Source organism: Anser brachyrhynchus (genome assembly GCF_964034855.1).
Source record: "Anser brachyrhynchus genome assembly, chromosome: 15".
NCBI lineage: Eukaryota > Metazoa > Chordata > Aves > Anseriformes > Anatidae > Anser > Anser brachyrhynchus.
This window is the reverse complement of record NC_137733.1, coordinates 17179591-17197868: the sequence shown is the minus strand read 5'-3', so window position 1 is coordinate 17197868 and position 18278 is coordinate 17179591. Positions and strand designations below refer to the sequence as shown.

General features: G+C 54.7%; 2 protein-coding genes across 3 annotated transcripts in view; both read right to left on the bottom strand.

Annotated features, from left to right (window-relative positions):
• Positions 1–136, bottom strand: part of CACNG3 (calcium voltage-gated channel auxiliary subunit gamma 3) — a 29776-nt gene extending 29640 nt beyond the window's left edge. The window contains exon 1 of the mRNA XM_080556133.1: positions 26–136. The gene's annotated coding sequence lies outside the window, so the exon portion shown is untranslated. The remainder of the gene's footprint in view (positions 1–25) is intronic.
• A 5209-nt stretch (positions 137–5345) lies between these two features.
• Positions 5346–18278, bottom strand: part of PRKCB (protein kinase C beta) — a 119554-nt gene continuing 106621 nt past the window's right edge. The window contains exon 17 of one of the 2 annotated variants that reach the window (XM_080557486.1): positions 5346–9778. In XM_080557486.1, the coding sequence (XP_080413612.1) occupies positions 9626–9778 (153 nt within the window). In that variant the 3' untranslated portion in view covers positions 5346–9625. Of the gene's footprint in view, positions 9779–13454; positions 14866–18278 lie in introns of those variants that run through there. The other variant, XM_080557485.1, reaches the window with a different exon arrangement.

Genomic DNA, 18278 nt, shown 5'->3' with positions numbered 1-18278 from the left:
GCCTCATGCCCCCGCGGCCCGCGGCGAGCCGGGGCCCCGCGGCGGCGCTGCTCGGGGCCGCCGAGCCCCCGGGCGCCCGGCCGGCATGGCCCGGGCGGAGCGGGGCGCGGAGCGGGGCGCGGAGCGGAGCGGCTCCGCCGTGCGCCCGCGGCCGGCAGCGCGGCGCCTCTCCCGGCGCCTCCCCCGCGCCGCCCGGCCAAGGCATCCGCGGGGGGCGGCGGGGGCGGGGGGCAGCGGAGGGAGGGCGGGCCGCGGGGGGGCCGCGCCGCCGGGAAACCGCCGCCCGGGGGGGGCCGGCACCGGGCGGGGACCGGGCGGGGACTGCCCCGGGGCGGGCGGGAGGGGGGCCGGCGCCGGGCGGGGCAGCCCCCGCCCCCCTCACCCCCCTACACCCCCCGGTGCCACCCCCCGGCGTCACCCCCCCGCCGCCACCCCCGGCCGGGGCAGCCCGGCTCCGCGGTCCCCGCCGCCCCCCGCTTCTCCCCTCCGCGCTGGGAGCTCCGCGGGAGGCTGCAGGGGCTGGGGGCCGCACGGCCCCGCTGCGCCCGCACCCGTCGGGGGCCCCGCCGCGGGCGCCCCGGGGTGCCCCGGCCCGAGGCCGGTTCCCAGCGCCGGGCCGGGCCGTGGCGGGGGCGGCCCGGAGCGGGGACCGTGAGCAGGCACATCCCGGGGGGCCCCACACCGCTTCTGCTAAACCCTCTGGCTCGCCGCTAGCTCCGCATCGCTCTCAAACGATTTTGCAGGCAGTTGGATGAGCTTATGACTCATGCGACCTTTCAAATAAGCCCTATAACATATCCACCTCTTGAATTAAAACTCTTTTAAGGGCTGCGGGTGAGACAGGAAAGCGTATGATTTACCTGATAGTGTGCACTCCTACAGCTCTCATTTGTATGCACTTACTTGTAAATACTAGTTATTTACTCTCAAAACGCAAACAGAAAATTATGAAGGTTACCAAAAATGAGGTACTGAGAAATTAAGTAGTGTGGAAATTAAGTACCCTTCTCAACATTAAATTACCTCCTTTGTGTGTACTCATTAGGTAGGGCATTTTAATTACAACGCCACACTATTTCTCCCCAGCGCATGTAGCGCACGGGCTGTGCTGACTGCCCGGCTTCATTCTCCTACTCCGCCATGAGCCCTCTGCCCTGCTCGCTGCCTTTGCTGACTCTGAAGGCCATCGCTCCAGCAGCTTGTGCTTTTCCAGCATTTCTGTCTGGAGAGCAGCAGCCCTCAGCGGGATGGGAGGATGGACATCGATCTCTGAAGAGGAGGAGGAGGAGGAGGACAGGCACTTAGGGATCATGGCCAGAAGCATCCACCCAAGCTGAATCACAGAATTTTCTCCCGTGGTGCTTTTTTTTTTTTTTTTTTTTTTTTGAGGAGGGGTTAGAGTGCCCAGATCTGCGACTGGCACTGGCAGCAGCACGCGGTGGTCGCAGGCCACACCTTGGTGACACCAAGATGAGCCCCGTGCGTGATGGCACCTGGAGGCTTGTTTTGAGGGCTCCGAGGGGTGCCACGCAGGTGGCTTGGGGCAAAGTGCAGCGACAGACCGTGCAGCTCCAGGACACTGCCCCAGTCACATATAGCTCTCCCGTCCCCCCCCCGGTCCCACCGCCCACCCCCAGCCCTGCGGTGCGTGGGGCAGAGCCTGGCAGCAGCAGCCTCCCGGGCCCCCGTCCTGAGCAGAGGCAGGCGTCCCAGGGAGGAGGCAGCAAAGATATCTCACACCTACAGCGAAGGGGCTGCAAATTGCATTCTGAGTGGGGGATTTTGCAGCCTTAATTGTGTTATTTTAACATCGTGTGTGTAGGTGTGTGCAGAGTGCACATGTACCGTTTCCTAGGCTTTTAACAAAGCAAGCTCAAACAGAACCAAAGTCCACACCTCGGATCTTGGTGGCCCCTGGACGGGTTGGTGGCAGGGACACCCCTGCACCCCTCCTACCGCTCATTGCATGGAGAAGCCAGTCCCAGGAGTGATCCTGGAGCTCTGCCCAGAGCAGCCACATGTGGGGACAAGGGGACAAGCAAGGGGTTCACTGAGATGTGCAGTCAACAAGAATTTGGGGACCTTGCCAACTCAACTTGCATCTCCAGCTCTGTGTGCTCCAGCAGCACAGCCCGGTGCCCTGCCCTGCGCAGCCTTGGCTCCTCGGGCTCCAGCTCCTGTCACCCCTTGCTGGTCAATAACGTGTCCATCACCAGATACCTGCTCATGGACCTGCACCCTTCTGAGCTGGGCAAAGTAGAAACAACAGAAATCAGACCCTGCTGCAAAAACTTGACAACTTGTGCAAAAACAACAACAACAACAACAAAACACAACAAACCAGAAAACAACAACAAAAAAAAACAATCTGTCCTTGCAGACAGAAATGTCCTAAACCAAGATCTGTTAGGCTTTGTCCTTCCAAATCCAGCGATGAAAGCTCTGGTGCTTTTACATTGGCAAAGTGACAGAAAGTAGGTAGTCAGAAATAATCCCTAGCTGGATTAGTTTTTTTTTCCTTGAAGGAAGAGAGATGCTGATACAAGGCGAGTTTAGGTCATTAGCAATGCAGCAAGATGCCGAGCTCCAGCCTCATCTGGTCTTCACTTCATTTCCCTGCTCCTGGGGGCTGCAAGGGGATAAGGACTCCGGAGCCTTTGGCACATGAGTTCATCCTTCCCCACTCCTACGAGTGGATTATTTATATCCGCACGTGCTTTGGAAACGCTGGTTGCTATCTACTTGCTCTAGAAGGAATCCAGCGGTGAGGCTGGCGTGTCCTTACACGATGTGCAGCTGCGTTCGGGGCGTTTCTCCCGGCTGTGACCCCGGTGAGCAATGCCCTGTGCCTGGCCTGCCCTGAGACTCACAGCAGTCGTGTCCGTGGTGCTGCAGCAGGCAGCAGCTCCCCACAAAGAACCGAGGTGCTGCAGGCGGGTGGCCACGCAGCACCCACATCTCACCCCGTGAGACAGGGGCAGGGCCGGGGGCAGGGGGCTGCCACCCGCTGCACAGGCACCCATGGCAAGCCCGAGCCCGCTGCCCGCACCCGAGCTGGCTCCCTCAGTGCGAGCCTATGCGGCTGCCTACCAGCTCTGCAGCTCCCTGCTGGGCTTCCTACGGTTTAGTAGCAATAAAAATAGCAGGGAAGAGAAACAGAAATCCACTCTTGTTAAGCCTCCTTATCATGGGAACATGCAAAGGCTACGCAGGAGTGGCCATGCATGGGGAAACAAACAGCATCCAGACTCTCGGGAGAGCTGGGTGAATGTGCTGGCAGCTGCTGCATGCTAAAGCCCACGTTACTTTGCCCACACTTCTGCTTGTGCATGCACTGCCTGCGCACACTGGCATACGCCACAACTGCATCTGCTTTTTCCTCCCGTTCTCATACCTTGGGTACACAAAACAAGTCCAGGACGGGAAAGGGGATGACACGGGACGGCAAACATCGTGCCAGGGCCCCAGGGTTCCCCAGCTGCTCCGTGCTGGCTCTGAGCGTACAAGCACGGCGCGCAGCCTCACATCTTCCCATCGCAGCAGCCCCGCCAGGGACAGCCCGATCCCATCCTGCGGGAGGGAAGCCGAGGGAATCCCATTCCCAAGGTCGCAGGAAGACCAGGCTCTGCACGAAGCATGAATGCAACTGGATGGGTTGAAAGGAGGAAGATTATCAAAGGGATTCTGTAAGGCAACTGTATGACAGAAGTAATAAAAGAACAAATAGCAGTAGATTAAGAGATATTTTGTAGTCTGAGTCCAGCTGGGCCGGGCTGAGCCCCCATAAAAGCTTTGCTGCTGCTCCAACCCACCACAATTTAATTGATTTGATTTAAATTCTTTGAAGAAGAAGAGGATAACGAATAATGAGGCAAACAGGATTGTAATGCAAATGAAAGAGATGAAAGATGGCTTCAGGGAGACGGCTCTTGAAGGTCAGAGTCTAACGCAAAGCTGCTTCTGGTCACTCATTCAAACATTAATGAGGCTGTGTTCCTCCTGATGCCTTTGATGGATGGAGAGATGGCTCAGGAGGCATTTGCTGTGCTAATGTCTAGCCATTATTATCCCTGCTCCAAGCAGACCACCCCCTTGCCGCGGTGGGGAGAATTTTACCTGGCAAGTTGTAGGGACTGAGGTTTTTGCTGCCCATATTACAGCGGGTAAGCAGACTTCTTAATCGGGTTTTTCCAGATACTCCGATGGAGACTCTAACTTCAGAATTAATTAACTTCACTATCAAAAGCTGAGTCATTTGTCACAATGGTTTTGTCATTAGCTCCCATAATTAAGGAAAGTGTCACAAAACCAAATGTTTCACTTGCAGAAGCCAGAGCAACTGAAGCTCAGAAGCATTTCCGAAATGCTGGGAATGGGCACGTCAGTGCTGACCACTGAACCGGAGGGGGGCTCGACTGGACCCACCGAGACCACGCACTGGGGCTGCTGGAGACCACCGCAGCCCCGCTGACCGCCCTGCCCTGCCCGACCGCTGCACCAGCCCCGCAGCCAGGGGACGGGGTGATGGTGATGGTGGAGCTGGAAGCAGGGGCTGTGCTTGGAGCCAGCAGCAGAGAGGGACTCACAGGTCCAAGGGGAGATGGGCCCGCGGGCACAAGGGCAGCCTGGGGTCAGCACAGAGCAGCGGGGTGCTGACACCTCTGCGGGCACCAGCTCCCAGTACAACCCCAGCAAAACAGGGGCCATCTGGGAGGGCTCTGCTGGCCCCGCGTGTCAGCAAGACTCCTGGTTATCTGGAACAGGGGGGAACTGCTGGCTTCCACATCAGCTCCATTGTGCCCCTGTTTAGGTACGCTCCCTCCCCAGCACCTCTGCAGCCCGGACCTCAGGTGCAGTCCTCTGCCCGCAGCCAAGCGGCAAAGTGCCTGCAGAGGGTCTGCCGGGGCACATCCTGCCTGCCTCCCCGAGCCCACTGCGTGGTGCGTGGTGACTGGGACAAGTGTTCACGGGCTGGTTGGCAGAGCATCTGCCGTAACCCACCTTATTTAGCAAGTGACCGAAGAGCCAAACAACCAGCACCTTCCCTTCCCCTTGGTCTAAGCGTGTCTTTAGGTACCCGCAGCCGAAGGTTTCCAGGCCTGGATCGCACTCCTGTATATCTGGTGATGCACTCCAGCCACAAGGATACGCACCTTCTGCACAGAAAAGCTGAACATTTCAGCTTTTGCTCAGCGGGGCCCCTCGGGGTGGCTGCCCCAGAGGCAGCTGCCCATCCGCAGGGTCCTGTGGTGTTCCTGCTGGCCCTCCCCACGCCCACCAGAGTCCTGCAGGCAAAGGAAGCCAAGCTCTCACAGTTTCTTTAAAATTATATATTTTATTTTATTTTTTTCATACATGCAGCAAATAGAATAAAGAGTATATGCCCATCTAAAAGGAGGTCTTTATGAGAATCCTTTGACAAACACAGAGCAGGTAGTCTAGGATGTAGAAAATTCATCAAATACTTGCAGGTGAAATCAAATTCACAAACACAAACTGTTCAACAATAAACATTTTTTTTCTTTTTTTTTTTCTTTTTTCCTTGTTTTAATTGCCAGTTTGAACGTGATCAGAAATAAACAGCTTGGATGACACTTCCATGCATGGAGCAAGATGCTTGTTGCTTCTTTTGCTGTTGCAGGCTCAATGGCTCACCTGCGACTGCGAAAGCAGACAAGCTGCAGCACTTGTGTGGGTGAGCTCCCCACTCCAGATGTAAGCCCTACCAGTTGAACAGCTATATCCTTGCACTCTCTGCTAGAAATCACAATTTCTATTAGAGATCCTGGGACTAAATGACCAGAACATATCTGCTGTCTAGAACCTGCTCTCACCATCCCATCTCTGAGACCACCCATGGGGGTCTGCCACCATGCAAACTTGCATTTATTTCTTACTTGGATTGAAAGGGTCAGTAACTCATTTGGTGATGGCTCTCTTATCTAGAGAAGACGACTGCTCTGATGTCTGGCCAGAGGGGACCACAGCGGTGGCAGCAGGGCCCCCGTGCCCCCTGTAAGCAGCATCCCAGCGGCACAGTCGCTGAGCAGGGGGTGGCCGGGGAGCCGCTGCACTGGGGCTACGCTGCTGTGCTGCCAGTCCTGGCCCAGACGTGCACTGAGCTCACACAGGCTGTGCAGTGCCTGCCTCAGGACGGCTGGCATTGCCTCCAGCCCCATGCAGCTGCCCGGCAGCCCTCAGAGCAGATCAGGATTTGCAGCTGACCCTGGTCTGCCTGCGGTCTCCCAGCCCCCCAGAGCCCGCTGCAGAGACCGCCAGGACCAGGTGCTTTCTGGCCGAGACCCAGCCCCGCTTTTCCCCCATCCCTGCTGCCCTGCTCCGTTCCCGTCACTCCCACTGTCCCCGAGGGCCATGCGAGCACCCAGCAGCCTCCCCCTGCTCCCACCTCGAGCTGCAGCAGGACAGGACCAAAGCCACAGCCCTCTCGCCTTTCCTTCGGTAACACTCCCAGGAGGAAGGACAGGGCACGCCGGGGAGGTGCAGGCACTGAGCAGCCCGCACATCCCAGCGGGCAGGAGTGGGAATCTGCCCCTGCCCCAAGGAGTCCTGGCCTATTCCTCATCGGTGCTGGAAAAAACAGCCCTGGGGACGGATTCATCCTCGCACCACGCTGAGACCTCCCGAGGCACCTGCACCCCACTTACCTGCGGTGTCCAGGTGCCACCAGCCCTGGTGGAGGTCGGGACCTGCTGTCCTTGTCCCCGGCTGGCAGGGGGTGGCCACAAGTGCCTCATGTCTCCTCCGGTCTCCTCCTCCTGCACCTGGGGCCCGGAGGTGCGGAGCTCAGGGTCCCACCGCCAGACCCCTGCCAGTCCCACCGCAGCCCTGCGGGGACGTGGGGCTTGCCCCTAATGCCCTGTGCCATGCAGGCAGGGCCATGGGGTACCACAGCCCCAGGCTTTCTCTCTTGCCTGTAGCTGCAGGCTGAGATTCCTCCCCTGTCCCCGTGAGCACCCTTCTCCTGCCCCACCAGTGGCACAAGCACACTGTCCCCTTGTCCCCCTGCCGCTGCAGCGCTGTCACACAGCTGGGGTGCACTGCAGCTGCCTGCCAGCACTGCCCAGTAACGTCTTACTGGGCTTCAGCCACGCGTCAGAGCCCCCAGTGACTAACAGAGCCTCCTGAGCCGCTCAGATCTGAGCATCTTCCTGAAGCACTGCTTTCCTCATCCAACAGTAAAGATTAAATCATCAAATTACGGCAAACAGTGAGTCAACCACTGTCACTCTGCCCTTCCTTGGAGGAGTTTGTATAAATCCCAGCATCTGTGCAGGGCCAGGCACATTCCATTTTACATTTCTGCACAGAAGAAACAGGTAATCTGGAAATAAACCTCAAACCAAGAGCACTGAAAGTAGCAGAATGGGCAACATCAGAAATGCTCACACCCTGCAGACTTCCCTGGGCTTCGGACCTTGCCTTCGCTAAGCTCTCCCTGGGGCACAGACTGTACTGTGAGGACCCCGAAGATGCACACAGACCCAACGCGTGCCACCGCAGCTGCCCCGCGGCGGAGCTGGGCCACCCGTGGGCAGGACGCCTTCCCGGCACAGCCCCGCACCTAAGCAAAGCCTGCTCCATGCAGAAGTGTCACTCCAACACACACACGAGTCCCAGACAAAAAAGACGCAACTCCCTCTACAGCAGTGCCCGTGGATCGATCCCGTACAGCCGCGGGTGCCCTCCTGGCCCCGGGAGCATCGCAGCACTACAGTACCACAGCAACCCACGGGCGACCGGACCGCGGGAGCGTCTTCGGGTCTGAAGATACAGAAATTAAAAACATTCACCATTTAAGTAATACTAATTCTGCAGCAACAGATTTGAAAGTTACAGTAACATACATGCTCTGAACATCAACTGTGGTCTGCAGAAGATGGCGAGACGTCTTCTGAGACGTGTGCCGGGGTTATGGGAACTCTCATCAGAAACTAACTCCGACTTTCCCGGTCTTAGTCTGATGCAAAGTTGCCCACAAGCCCCCTTGTCCATCTGGCACAATTTGCAGTTTTTCTGTGTTTTGTTTTGTTTCCTCAAGCCCAGCTCAGTACCTGAGACCACGGCCACAACTCACACACCCCGACACGCACAAGGCAGGGCCGGCCTTCAGTTTGGTCACGGGACGAGGAGACCTGCTCGCGGCACCGAGCCAGCAGCTGCGGCACCAGCGTTAGCTTCCAGCAGTCCTTTCACTTAATGAGGCATTGAAAAAAGAATTTCAAAAGGTAGAGTCTGATGTTTATAAAAGACCTACAAACCAGAATTTCCTTGGTAAGATTCCTCATGATTCAGAAAATTCCACCTTCATTTTTTCCCCGTACTCATGAAGTAATGTGTATTTACACTAGAATTGGTCGTATTTCGAAAAACGTACGTGCTTTCTTTGCAAACCAACCGAACTCGTGTGTGCCAGGGGAGGAATGGCAGCAGTGCCACGGGAGCACACGCTCAGCCCTGGTCCTGCTGCGGGCAGCAGCCACCACCCAGCCCCGCTGCCCCACGCACGGCGAGCTTCGCTGCCAAAGCGTCGGCTGCGGTTTCCCCTTGGGAGTCAGGGGTTCTGAAACGATGCAGAAGGTCCTGGATTACTGAATAAAATCCCCAGGAATTTTGGCTGAAATCAGGTAAACCAAGATGCCTGTAAAATCCATGATTTTGAGCCTTTAAGATAATAGCAGAGGGGGTATAAAGTATAAAAGTTACCTTTATAAATAGCCCTCAGTACAGCCCTTCTGTAGCGGGCATATTTTCAGTTGGTAAATTGTAAACCGAGAATATAAATGTGTTTTGTTTTGGTAGAATATTAATATCCTTTACAGAGCTGTTAAATTTCGACAGTGTCTGTGAAAAAACAGGAGAAAGATTTATGGGAGTGCTGACATAGTATATCAAAACTGCAAACTGTTCCAGATGTTAAAAAAAAAAAATCCCACCTTTCACTTAGAAAAAGATTTGCTCTGATTTACAAGAACCGGAATGAAATTCATTTTGTAGTCTTAATGCCTGAGTAATAGGAAGGGATGTGGTGAAACGCACACGCTTACAGCAGGCTAAGGAGGAAGACAGCTTCAGGGAGCCGGTGTGACTGTATGTACAAGGCATTTAAAAATATAAATATGTCTACAAGCAGACTTTTCCACACTGATCAAATGTATCCATGTCTCGAACAAAAGGCTCTTCTAAGACACGTTCACAGTCATTGCAAGCTTCAGCACAACGGTTTAAAATATCAACCATGCTTAGCATTCAACGGAAACAATTTGTGAATACCTAAGTTCACCAGAATTTCAGCATCTGATTTCAAAAATTACAAAGACTGTAGCAATTTGGTATATTTCTGTTTAAAAACTCTATTAGCCACCACCAACTACAGTTCCTAGAAGTATTACTGCTTGTTAACTCAAAACCCCGCACATTTCCAGCTAGGGAACCCAAGCTAGCAAGTGTCACACACATACAGAGGCCTCCTAAAACAAGCGGTCGTCGTGTTTTGATGAGGGTATGTATGTATGCACTGCTGATCCCGGAAGACTAGTGTCGGTATTTACAAGGCGAGCTGAAGTTTCTGGCTGCGGGAGCAGGGAGGGCAGCGTCTGCCCCGCGACTACACGTTAATGACAAATTCCGGGTTAGTGTAGGAGAATCCAGCAAACTCGTTCTGGTCCAAGTTCATGATGAAGAGTTTGTCGGTGGGCGTCAGCTCCACAGGCTGCCTGGTGAACTCTTTGTCGAAGTTGGAAGTGTCTCGTTTGTCTTTCTGTCAAACGGAAAGCACAGAGTTAAACCAGGTAACGCGGGGCGCAGGAGCGGGGCAGCGCTGGGCTCCGCTGCGCGACTGGGAGCAGCGCTCCGGGTCCCCTGCACGCGGCCGCAGCCCCTGCGCAACAAAACAACCGGCACCAAGGGCGAGGGCAGCGCGGCGTCTGTCCGGCTCGCTTCTGACAAACAACCGGAGAGTGGAGGACAGGAGGGAGCACCCCTGCACCTGGCTCTGAGAGAGAACAGCGGCAGCTCCCGGCATGCAAACCCAGCACTGCACTCACACCCGCAAGGAGGAGCCTGGAGGAAGCAACACGCCTCGAGATGGAAGTAAACGTTCAGTACGATTTCAAAATTTGCACAAAATGATCAGCTGTAAGAGCTCCTTTCACTTTGATTTTTATAGATTACATCATGCTATGGCATTGATCGACGCAGTGTTTTACTGATTTAATTTAAGGTGAGGATGTGATTTGCTCCAGGGTTGTAGATATAAAATACACAGCAGTTCAAAACCTCAAAGAATGAAAATTCCACATATGCAACCTTTTATCATTTTAATTTCATAAAAGGAACAACTTTGCAACTACATCCAAGAAAAAAAAAAGAAAAAAAAAAGAAGTCATTGTCTCAGTCAGCACCAAGAACCTACTATTAGCACGTCAATCAGTCCCTCTGCCTAGTGAAGGTGCGTTCTGGCTGCAGGACGTTACCGAGCCTGGGCTGAAGGGGAAACCAAGGCGCTGAAGATCCCACATAAGCACCCAGGATCCTTCATCCGTAAGGGCAGCACACGGAGGGAGGATGCTCCTTGCAGAGCAGCAGCGGCCGGCAGCGTAATGCGGGGCTGTGAAACTGCCGCTGCTCCGTGCTGCTGTTAAAGCAAGTAGGGACAAAGGGCTTTCCAGCAGTGCCTCTACATAGGAGCTTAAATGGGGAGGAAACTCAGTCATTCACAATCCTCTCCCAGTGTTTCTAATTACCAGCAGATCCCTGCGACTTGCTGCAGTGCCCGGCCTCCGCCGGGCACCTGTGCTGGCCCCATGGGCACGCCTGCACCACGACGGTGGCTCCCTTTTGGCTGAAGGCTGGGCTATGGCAAAGGCCAGGCTGATGCAGAGAGGAGCAGGAGCCCCAGGGCTGGGATGCTTCGGGAGCCCCACAGCCAGCGCCCCCTGCGCCAGCAGCTGCCGGGCTGGACAAGTGGCCCTGCAGGTTACAAATTCGGTGCCTCGTAGGAACCTGCAAAACGGTCATTTTTCATCCTCTGCCTTTGAACCGGGACCTCTGCAGTGCCAGGGGAGCCTGGCCTGCCCTCCCCACCACAGCCATCCCCCGGCTCTTTACTGATGAAGCATCCAGCGGGCAATATGCTGCCCTCTAACTGCAGCTCCTCTTGTCCCAAACCACGCCGTGGGCTGCAGGTGCCTGCTGGTGGTGGGGCAGAGATGTCAGCGCCTCTGAGCCCCGAGCTGGAGCATGGCCAGAATACAGCAAACAGCCCGGCCCCCTGCCCTCCGCCCAGCCCTGGCTCCTGACGGCGCTGCACAGGAGCACTGCATCACAAACGTGTTCTCTACCACAGCTGCATCGACCCTCTGGAGACGAGCTCCAACTTGAGTGGTTTGGCCCAGGCCCACCACATCCTCGTGGGGATGCTGCTCCCCATGGGAAGTATTGCTTTGAGGCAGCTCCAGCCTTGCGAGGAAGACGAGAGGGCAGACAGAGCCAAGGATGGCCAAGAGGAGACAAAGCCAGAAGAAAAACAGGGACGGAGCTCAAGGAGCAAGGAAGGAGCTGGAGAAAAGCCAGGAGGTGGATGCACAGCCAAGTGAGCAAAGCCTTGAACCCTGCCTGCCCTGCTGGCTCCAGCGGTCCCAGCCTGCTCACCCCGCGGGAGCTGGGGCTGCAGCTTTCCCTTCGGACAAGACAGCTTGGAGCTGCCACAGCCCCGCACTCGCCTCCCAAACGCCAAGAAGGAAGAAGGGGAGGATCTGGGGGCACAGAGCAGGAGTGGGGAAGGGGAGACTTCAGATGCAGAGCTCTGCCAGACAAAGGAGGAAGCAGCAGAAATGTAAGTGTAGGGCAGACCCCAGCACGTGCAGAAGGAAGGAGGTGGTGCCGGCACCAGGCTCCCGCCGTGCTCTCGGGATGCTGAGCTGTCAAATGGTTCCCAAGGGCCACATCAACCCGAACGAACCAGCACCCAGACGATGCTGTCCTACCGAGCCAGGAGCTTCCCCGAGCAGGAACGCTGTGACGGGGAACAAAACGGGCACATCTGGCACCTGTGCAACTTGCCATGGTGGTCCCCAGCCCTCCGGAGCAGTCTCTGCTGGTGGTGCCGGGGGCTGCTTCTCTGCAGCAAGTGCTCAGCCTGGGAGCCCTCGGGGCGAGCGAAACCTGTGGCTTGTCGGCTGCAGAGAGCTCCGGAACTGGCGGCGCTGTGCTGGGAAGGGGCTCGGGGCTGCCGGCTCCCCCTGCACAGCCTCCTCCTGCAGCTTCTGCCTCTTGCTCCTCCAGGGCCTTGGCAGGAAAACGCATAAACAGGAGAGCTCAGCTGTGAGTGCAGCAAAGCAGGTTCTGCTGATTTCTTACCTTGAGTTTTGTCTGAAATTGCTGGCAATTTGGCCTCTGTCAAAGATGACGAATAGCTTGTAAGCAGGTAGGGAATGGCTACACAGATCTGGTAAACAGAGAGAGGAGAAGGATGGGGAAATTCAAGGCTGAAAACGCCCCCAGTGAAGGGCTCAGGGGCTCCAGGAGGTGCGGGGCAGGACAGAGCGGAGCAGGGCACAGCAGCGTGGGGGCACTGCGTGGCAGCAGCACCCGGGCTCCTGCAGGGCACGCCTGGCCCCGTGCAGCCTGGATGGGGCTGGTGGGACAGTGCCTGTCCCCATCCCGAGCCTCGCACCCCGCGGCCTCCGAGCCCCTTCCCGCAGGCCGGGCACAGCTGGGGTTGGCTCCTGCTGGCGCGAGCGCTGCTGCCGTCCGGTGCTGCTCAGAAAAATCCTGCAGAGCTCACAACTGCGGTAATTCAGCAGAAGTGGGTTTCCAAAGACAGAAAGGAAATTCTGCATGTGTTCAGGAGAAGGGAGGCTAGCAGGAACCTGTAATCCCTCTTTAGCTGAAACTGCCAATTGCTTTTAACAACTGCTCCTTTGAGAGCGAGCAGGCAGGGCGATGAGTCACCGACACACGGCATGCTGCCTCACCGAGATAGTTGCGACTGCAGCTTCCAGAAATCCTCAGCGCACACTGCGATTGTCTCCATTCAAGACATTTAAAGAGATACCCAAACGGCAGCACCCACAGGAGGGCCGTCCGATGCCCGAGTCGTCCTTCCTCCGAGGGACAACGGAGAGAAAAAACGCCTCTCGTGCACGTGAGGCCGCTCGGCAGGCTCACCGCTGGCCGATGCTGGCTGCTGCTGCTGATGCACAGCCTCCGCGCTTCCTCCATGCTTGGAAGATGCTCCCAGGGCGTTGCACGCTGGTCAGACGGAGCAGGGAGGTGCAGGGCAGCGTTGTGCCAGGTGCTCCTGCCTGCTCTGCTCGCCGGACACCGCGGAGCCGGCACGGTCCCAGCTCAGCGGCTGGCAGCCCGCAGCGTGGCGCTCCCGGCATCCCTGAGCCCAGGCCTGTAGAATTTCATTACTTCCAAACAAATGCAGGTTTCTTTCACATTATTTCACATTTTTTTTATTTTATCATCAGTACTGGGGAAAAAAAATTGGCACGTTACAACTGAAAGCAGACCGATACAAAGTGACAGCCCACGAACATCTGCAGAACAGTATAAAAGGAAGCTGTACGCTTGGTACTGTTCCTAGAGAAATGCATCCGGCCAGAAACTTTTCTTTGATGCCAGAAACAAAACTTAGGCAATTTAAATATCTAGCGGCATTTTTTTAAAGTAGGAGTATTAGTTGAAACAAATTTCTTTACAAGCTTCATATCAGAATTCACAATACTGTTCAATGTTAAATAGCATCTCATTTGTGTTAATACCATTTTTGACACATTTAAAGCGCAGGTAACAAACTCAATCAATTGCTTTGGCATTTGAAAGAAAAACAAAGAAAATGCTTTGGTACGAGAACCAATGTTGTGTGATATTTACTAGGGTGACCATGGATTTGAAAGCATCTACAGCAGCTCTTTCGTATTTCCTGTTTACAGCTGGATATGTTTCTTTTGATGATAAAAGTGCTACTTAGAAACTGCACAATCAGGAGAAATCTGTGTAAACAGCAGACCTGGCTTCCCTAATAATTTATCACTGCTACTGAAGACCCAACGAGGAGAGCGGTGCCTGCCCACACATGTGCGTAGAAGTCTATGGGGGAAGCAGGAGGTTCCGTGGTGGGTTAAGCCAACACGTGGTAGAACTACCAGAGAAGCAAGGATCTGCAGCATCTCAGCTCTCCTGACCAACTCTCCACTCTTATGAGGAGCTTACAGGCTTAGCTGGCAGCACCTGCACTGCAGGATGCGTGCCTGCACCAGGGGAAAGGCTCAGTAAAAAACCACTTACTTGCCACTAAGGCTAAGAAAGCAACAGATTAAAATCTCATGATTATATTAAAAGAGTTAGCAAGGGGAAGAGAGGGAATCAAAGCACATGGTTAAGAGATTCCTCCTAATCATCATGGCTGACATCTGTCCATTTTACCTGTTAGCCAATACACTATTTTCATTTTTTACAAATAAAATTTCATGAAAACATTGTGTTTACTTACTGCACATCACCTACCCTTCAGGCATGCCCCAAATCATGTGAAGACACTTCTGGCTTTGAAATATGGTCACTCTAGTAGTATTACTAAAGAAAAACCATGAATGCAGCTTTTGCAATGGAAAATGTCACCACAACAGCAGTTGGGACTGGATGATAAAGATGCAGGAATGAGATCTGCACAGCTACTTAGCTCTTGGCTTCAGGTTTAAAAAACTCAGAGTTAACAAAGGAAAATCCTTCGAATTCTGACTGGTCAATGTTCCTGATGACTTCCTGGTCAGGAGGTGTTAACACGGGTGGATGGCGAGTGAAAAACCGGTCGAAGTTTTCAGCATTGCGTCCACACTATGAGAGGGGAAGAAAAGAACGTATGGTGGGTGGAGAAACAAAGCAAACGCAAACGGGATGCGGTCTGCAGCAACCCCTCCCAGTCACACCTCACAGAGCGGGTTATTTTAACACAGCAAATGGCAGAAAAGAAAAAGGTGCAAAACACTCATGGGTTTTGTTAGTCGTCAGGTGATGGTATCTCATGGAATAGCCAGAGACCGACACAAATCTGCTGGGTGCGCCATGGTAAGTAATTGCCAGAGAGGAATGAGATGGGAATGCAATTACTTGCTGACTTTCCCCTGTCTGCATGCAGTCCCCTACCTTGTCCCACACTGCCATGCACACGCAGTTTCTCTTCTGAAAGATTCCTGCAGTTTTAGGTTGTAGCCAGATATGTGCCTGCGCTTGATCACTCCTCCTGTCCTGGAACTGCAAGTTTTCATCAAGCCTGGGCTGCTTAGACGATTCTCCCTGTTGCTGCTCAAGGAGAGGGCCTCTCACCTTCTGCAGAGCTCTTCCTGTGTAAACCACTGCTGGCTGGAGGCTCGGTGCAGGCAGCTGTGCTGCTGGAAATTTCCAGGCCTGCTCTGTCCCTTCCCGATGTGTCTGCTGGACGCTCGTCCACGACCAAGGCCCCATCCCCGCTGCTCCCAGGCTGCTGCCGGGCACGGAGGGCTGGCCAGGGGCAGGCAGAGCCCGGCCGCTGCAGCAGGAGCTGGGGCACTGGGGTGCTCAAGCCGGCAGCTTTGTGCAGGTGGCAGCCGTGCAGTTCTCTGTACAGAGCATCCCGAGAGCTCTCTACAGCACCTGCACAAGGCTGGCTGTCTTTAAACACCCTTCTTGCGGCCATTTCTCTCTTGCCCTTGAAGGCAGCTATTAACGCTGCTTGAGACGGGGAGGGAAGCCAGGGGGGCTGGCGAGCTCCCTCCCAGCATCGCCGGGTGATGGAAGAGCCCAAAAGCAGTGGAGCCTGGGTGGCACGGCCCAGCTGGCACAGTGCTGCGGGGCAGAAAAACCACCTGAGAGAGCCAGAGCTCCCTGGAGCCAGGCAGCATCGCCCTTGGCTGCCTTGGAGCTGGTGCCCAGCCAGCAGCCGAGGACCTGGCCGGCTGCGCCTCCGTCTGCAGCGGACCGGGGAGGTCGGGAGCAGGGTGACATGCCAGACGCTTTATTTAATTTTCTTAGCAATCAAAACAAGGGTCCTGTAACTTCCTGTGCTGCAAGTGATTATTTAATATAATAATAATAGCAATAGCTAAAAACAGGTGGATGCTGGGTTACTGCAGCAGCCACAAATTGCGCTCAATTACCACCTATCACATGCATGTCACATCCCGTATGAACTGCAGCTAATGACTCCGCTTTAAGGGTTGGTGAACTCCCCCTCTTATCGGTGCCGTCACACAAACGGTGCTCTCCTGGCCCTGCCTCCCCAGGAGAGATGCAGAGGCCAGCACTGCTCAGCCCGTCTCTTCTCCCCGTCCATTTCCCTACGGAGAACACATGCCTAAAGTGCTGGGACAATTCCTCCTGGTATTTAACTTTCATTTGCTGAGGAAACAGATTTACATTTTTAATAAACATCAGACTAAATGTAATAAAATATTAAAGCAAATACTTGTAAACTTCAACATCTCCCAGTGCCTTACTCTGCCAGAGAGGAGGTTTCAGGGAAGACAAGAGGAACATCCATCAGCCTCCACTGCTGTTTTCTTTTGGCAGCTCTTACCACATTCTTATAGCAACAAGTGCGACACTTATTATTCCCTAGTCTCCAAAAAAACTTCAACAGGTAATGTTTGAGTCAATTTAACTCCAGCTACAGCCATGCTGAACACCTGCATGTCTGGCCTCTGAGCCCATTCCTCCACAGCACCGTATCCTTCTATTTTGCATGTCTGTGCCCACAGCCCACTTCTGGCCTGCCTCTGTCAAGCTGCTGCTCCCCAGCGCATCTCCTGCCATGGCCCTGAGCTGGACACGGTTTCTAACTCAGCACTCGGAGACCTTGGAAGCACCTTCCCCCTCCTACCCCCCTCCCATGCTGTTGTGGCCATGTAACTGCAGCACTCAGGGTAAACACAGCTTCTTTTTCAAGTATTTTGATACAAAAATGAGTCGGTGCTACCCAGGGGAGGAGTTAGGCGAAAAAGAAACCCAAAAATCCGAACAAAACGCTCATAACTGAACAGGCAAACACAGTGCAAGCCAGTTTACTGGAACAGTAGTAAAACGAGGGCTTCCCAAAGGAGCCTGAGCAGCCTTTCCATGCAGCCTCCGAAGAGGCCTTTCATCGGAGCGCTGCGGTTACGCGGGACGATGCTGCCCACATGGTGCCCTCCAGGAGCCACCCTGTGGAAGCTCCTTACTGAAAGCACAGAGACCCCGGTGGGAAACGACCTCTCCAAAGGCAGGGTAACAGTCCATGCACCAGAAAACACAGAGCCCGGGACAAAAACCAACAGCAGAAAGCCAGTAAGGGGATGGGTAATGAAGTCACAAGACACAAGCAAAGCGAGCGGACTGGCGGGCCCGGCTGGTTAGCTGCTCTTGTCCTGCCTTACCGAGCCCTACTAGGTGCACAGACCCTACCCCAGGCAATTCTCCCCATGTTCTCTCTGAATTTCCTCCCCAGGAGGACCAGGTGGACACAAACTAACAGGGATGTGCCCGTGAAGCAGCAGCACTGACCTCTGGTTATCCTCCCAGCGATCCCCGTGTCCCCACCTGCAGCCCGCGTCCGACCCCAGCCCCTGTCTCTGCCGAGGCTGGGGGCAGTCCGAGGGCCACGTCGCAGCTCCCCGTGGCGCAGGTGTGCGGCCGCACTGACAGCCCCGAGAGCCTCGCCTGCAGGAGCAGTCCCGGGCATTGCTGAGGCAGTGCACCTCATTTCTGGGTGGTTCAAATGCCGAAAGCAACCCCTCTCTAATGCAGGGCAGCAGCAAAGTTCACAGATATCCAGAAACTAACGCAAGGTGGGCTCCTGAGAAGCTGGTAATTCCCACCGTAAGGAGCTGGAACAATGCCCATCACAGCTCCAGTTTCTTTGGGAAGAGCTGGTAGACTGCAGACCACGCAACCAAGCACTGCTTTAGATTCTTGCAAAAGCACGTTTTAGATGTTTGACAAGTCAGCATCAGCCCAACGCCTTCCTGAAAGCCATCATATTAACATCAAAATAGAAAATAAATTCCCAAAATTGAAGTTGCCAGTTCCACAAAGGCTGGAAGCTAACATCATGAAACAAAGAGACATGGGCTTTGCCAGGCCACATTGTCACCAGTCTTCCCCCTCAGCACTGAGATAAAATACACTATGAGCGAGATTACTGAGAAAGTCTGCCGTGCTTAAGGTTATCAGTGCGGTAACACACGACATAGCAGGGTTTACCTGGTAATAAGCAGCTCACCTGCAGATTCTATCAA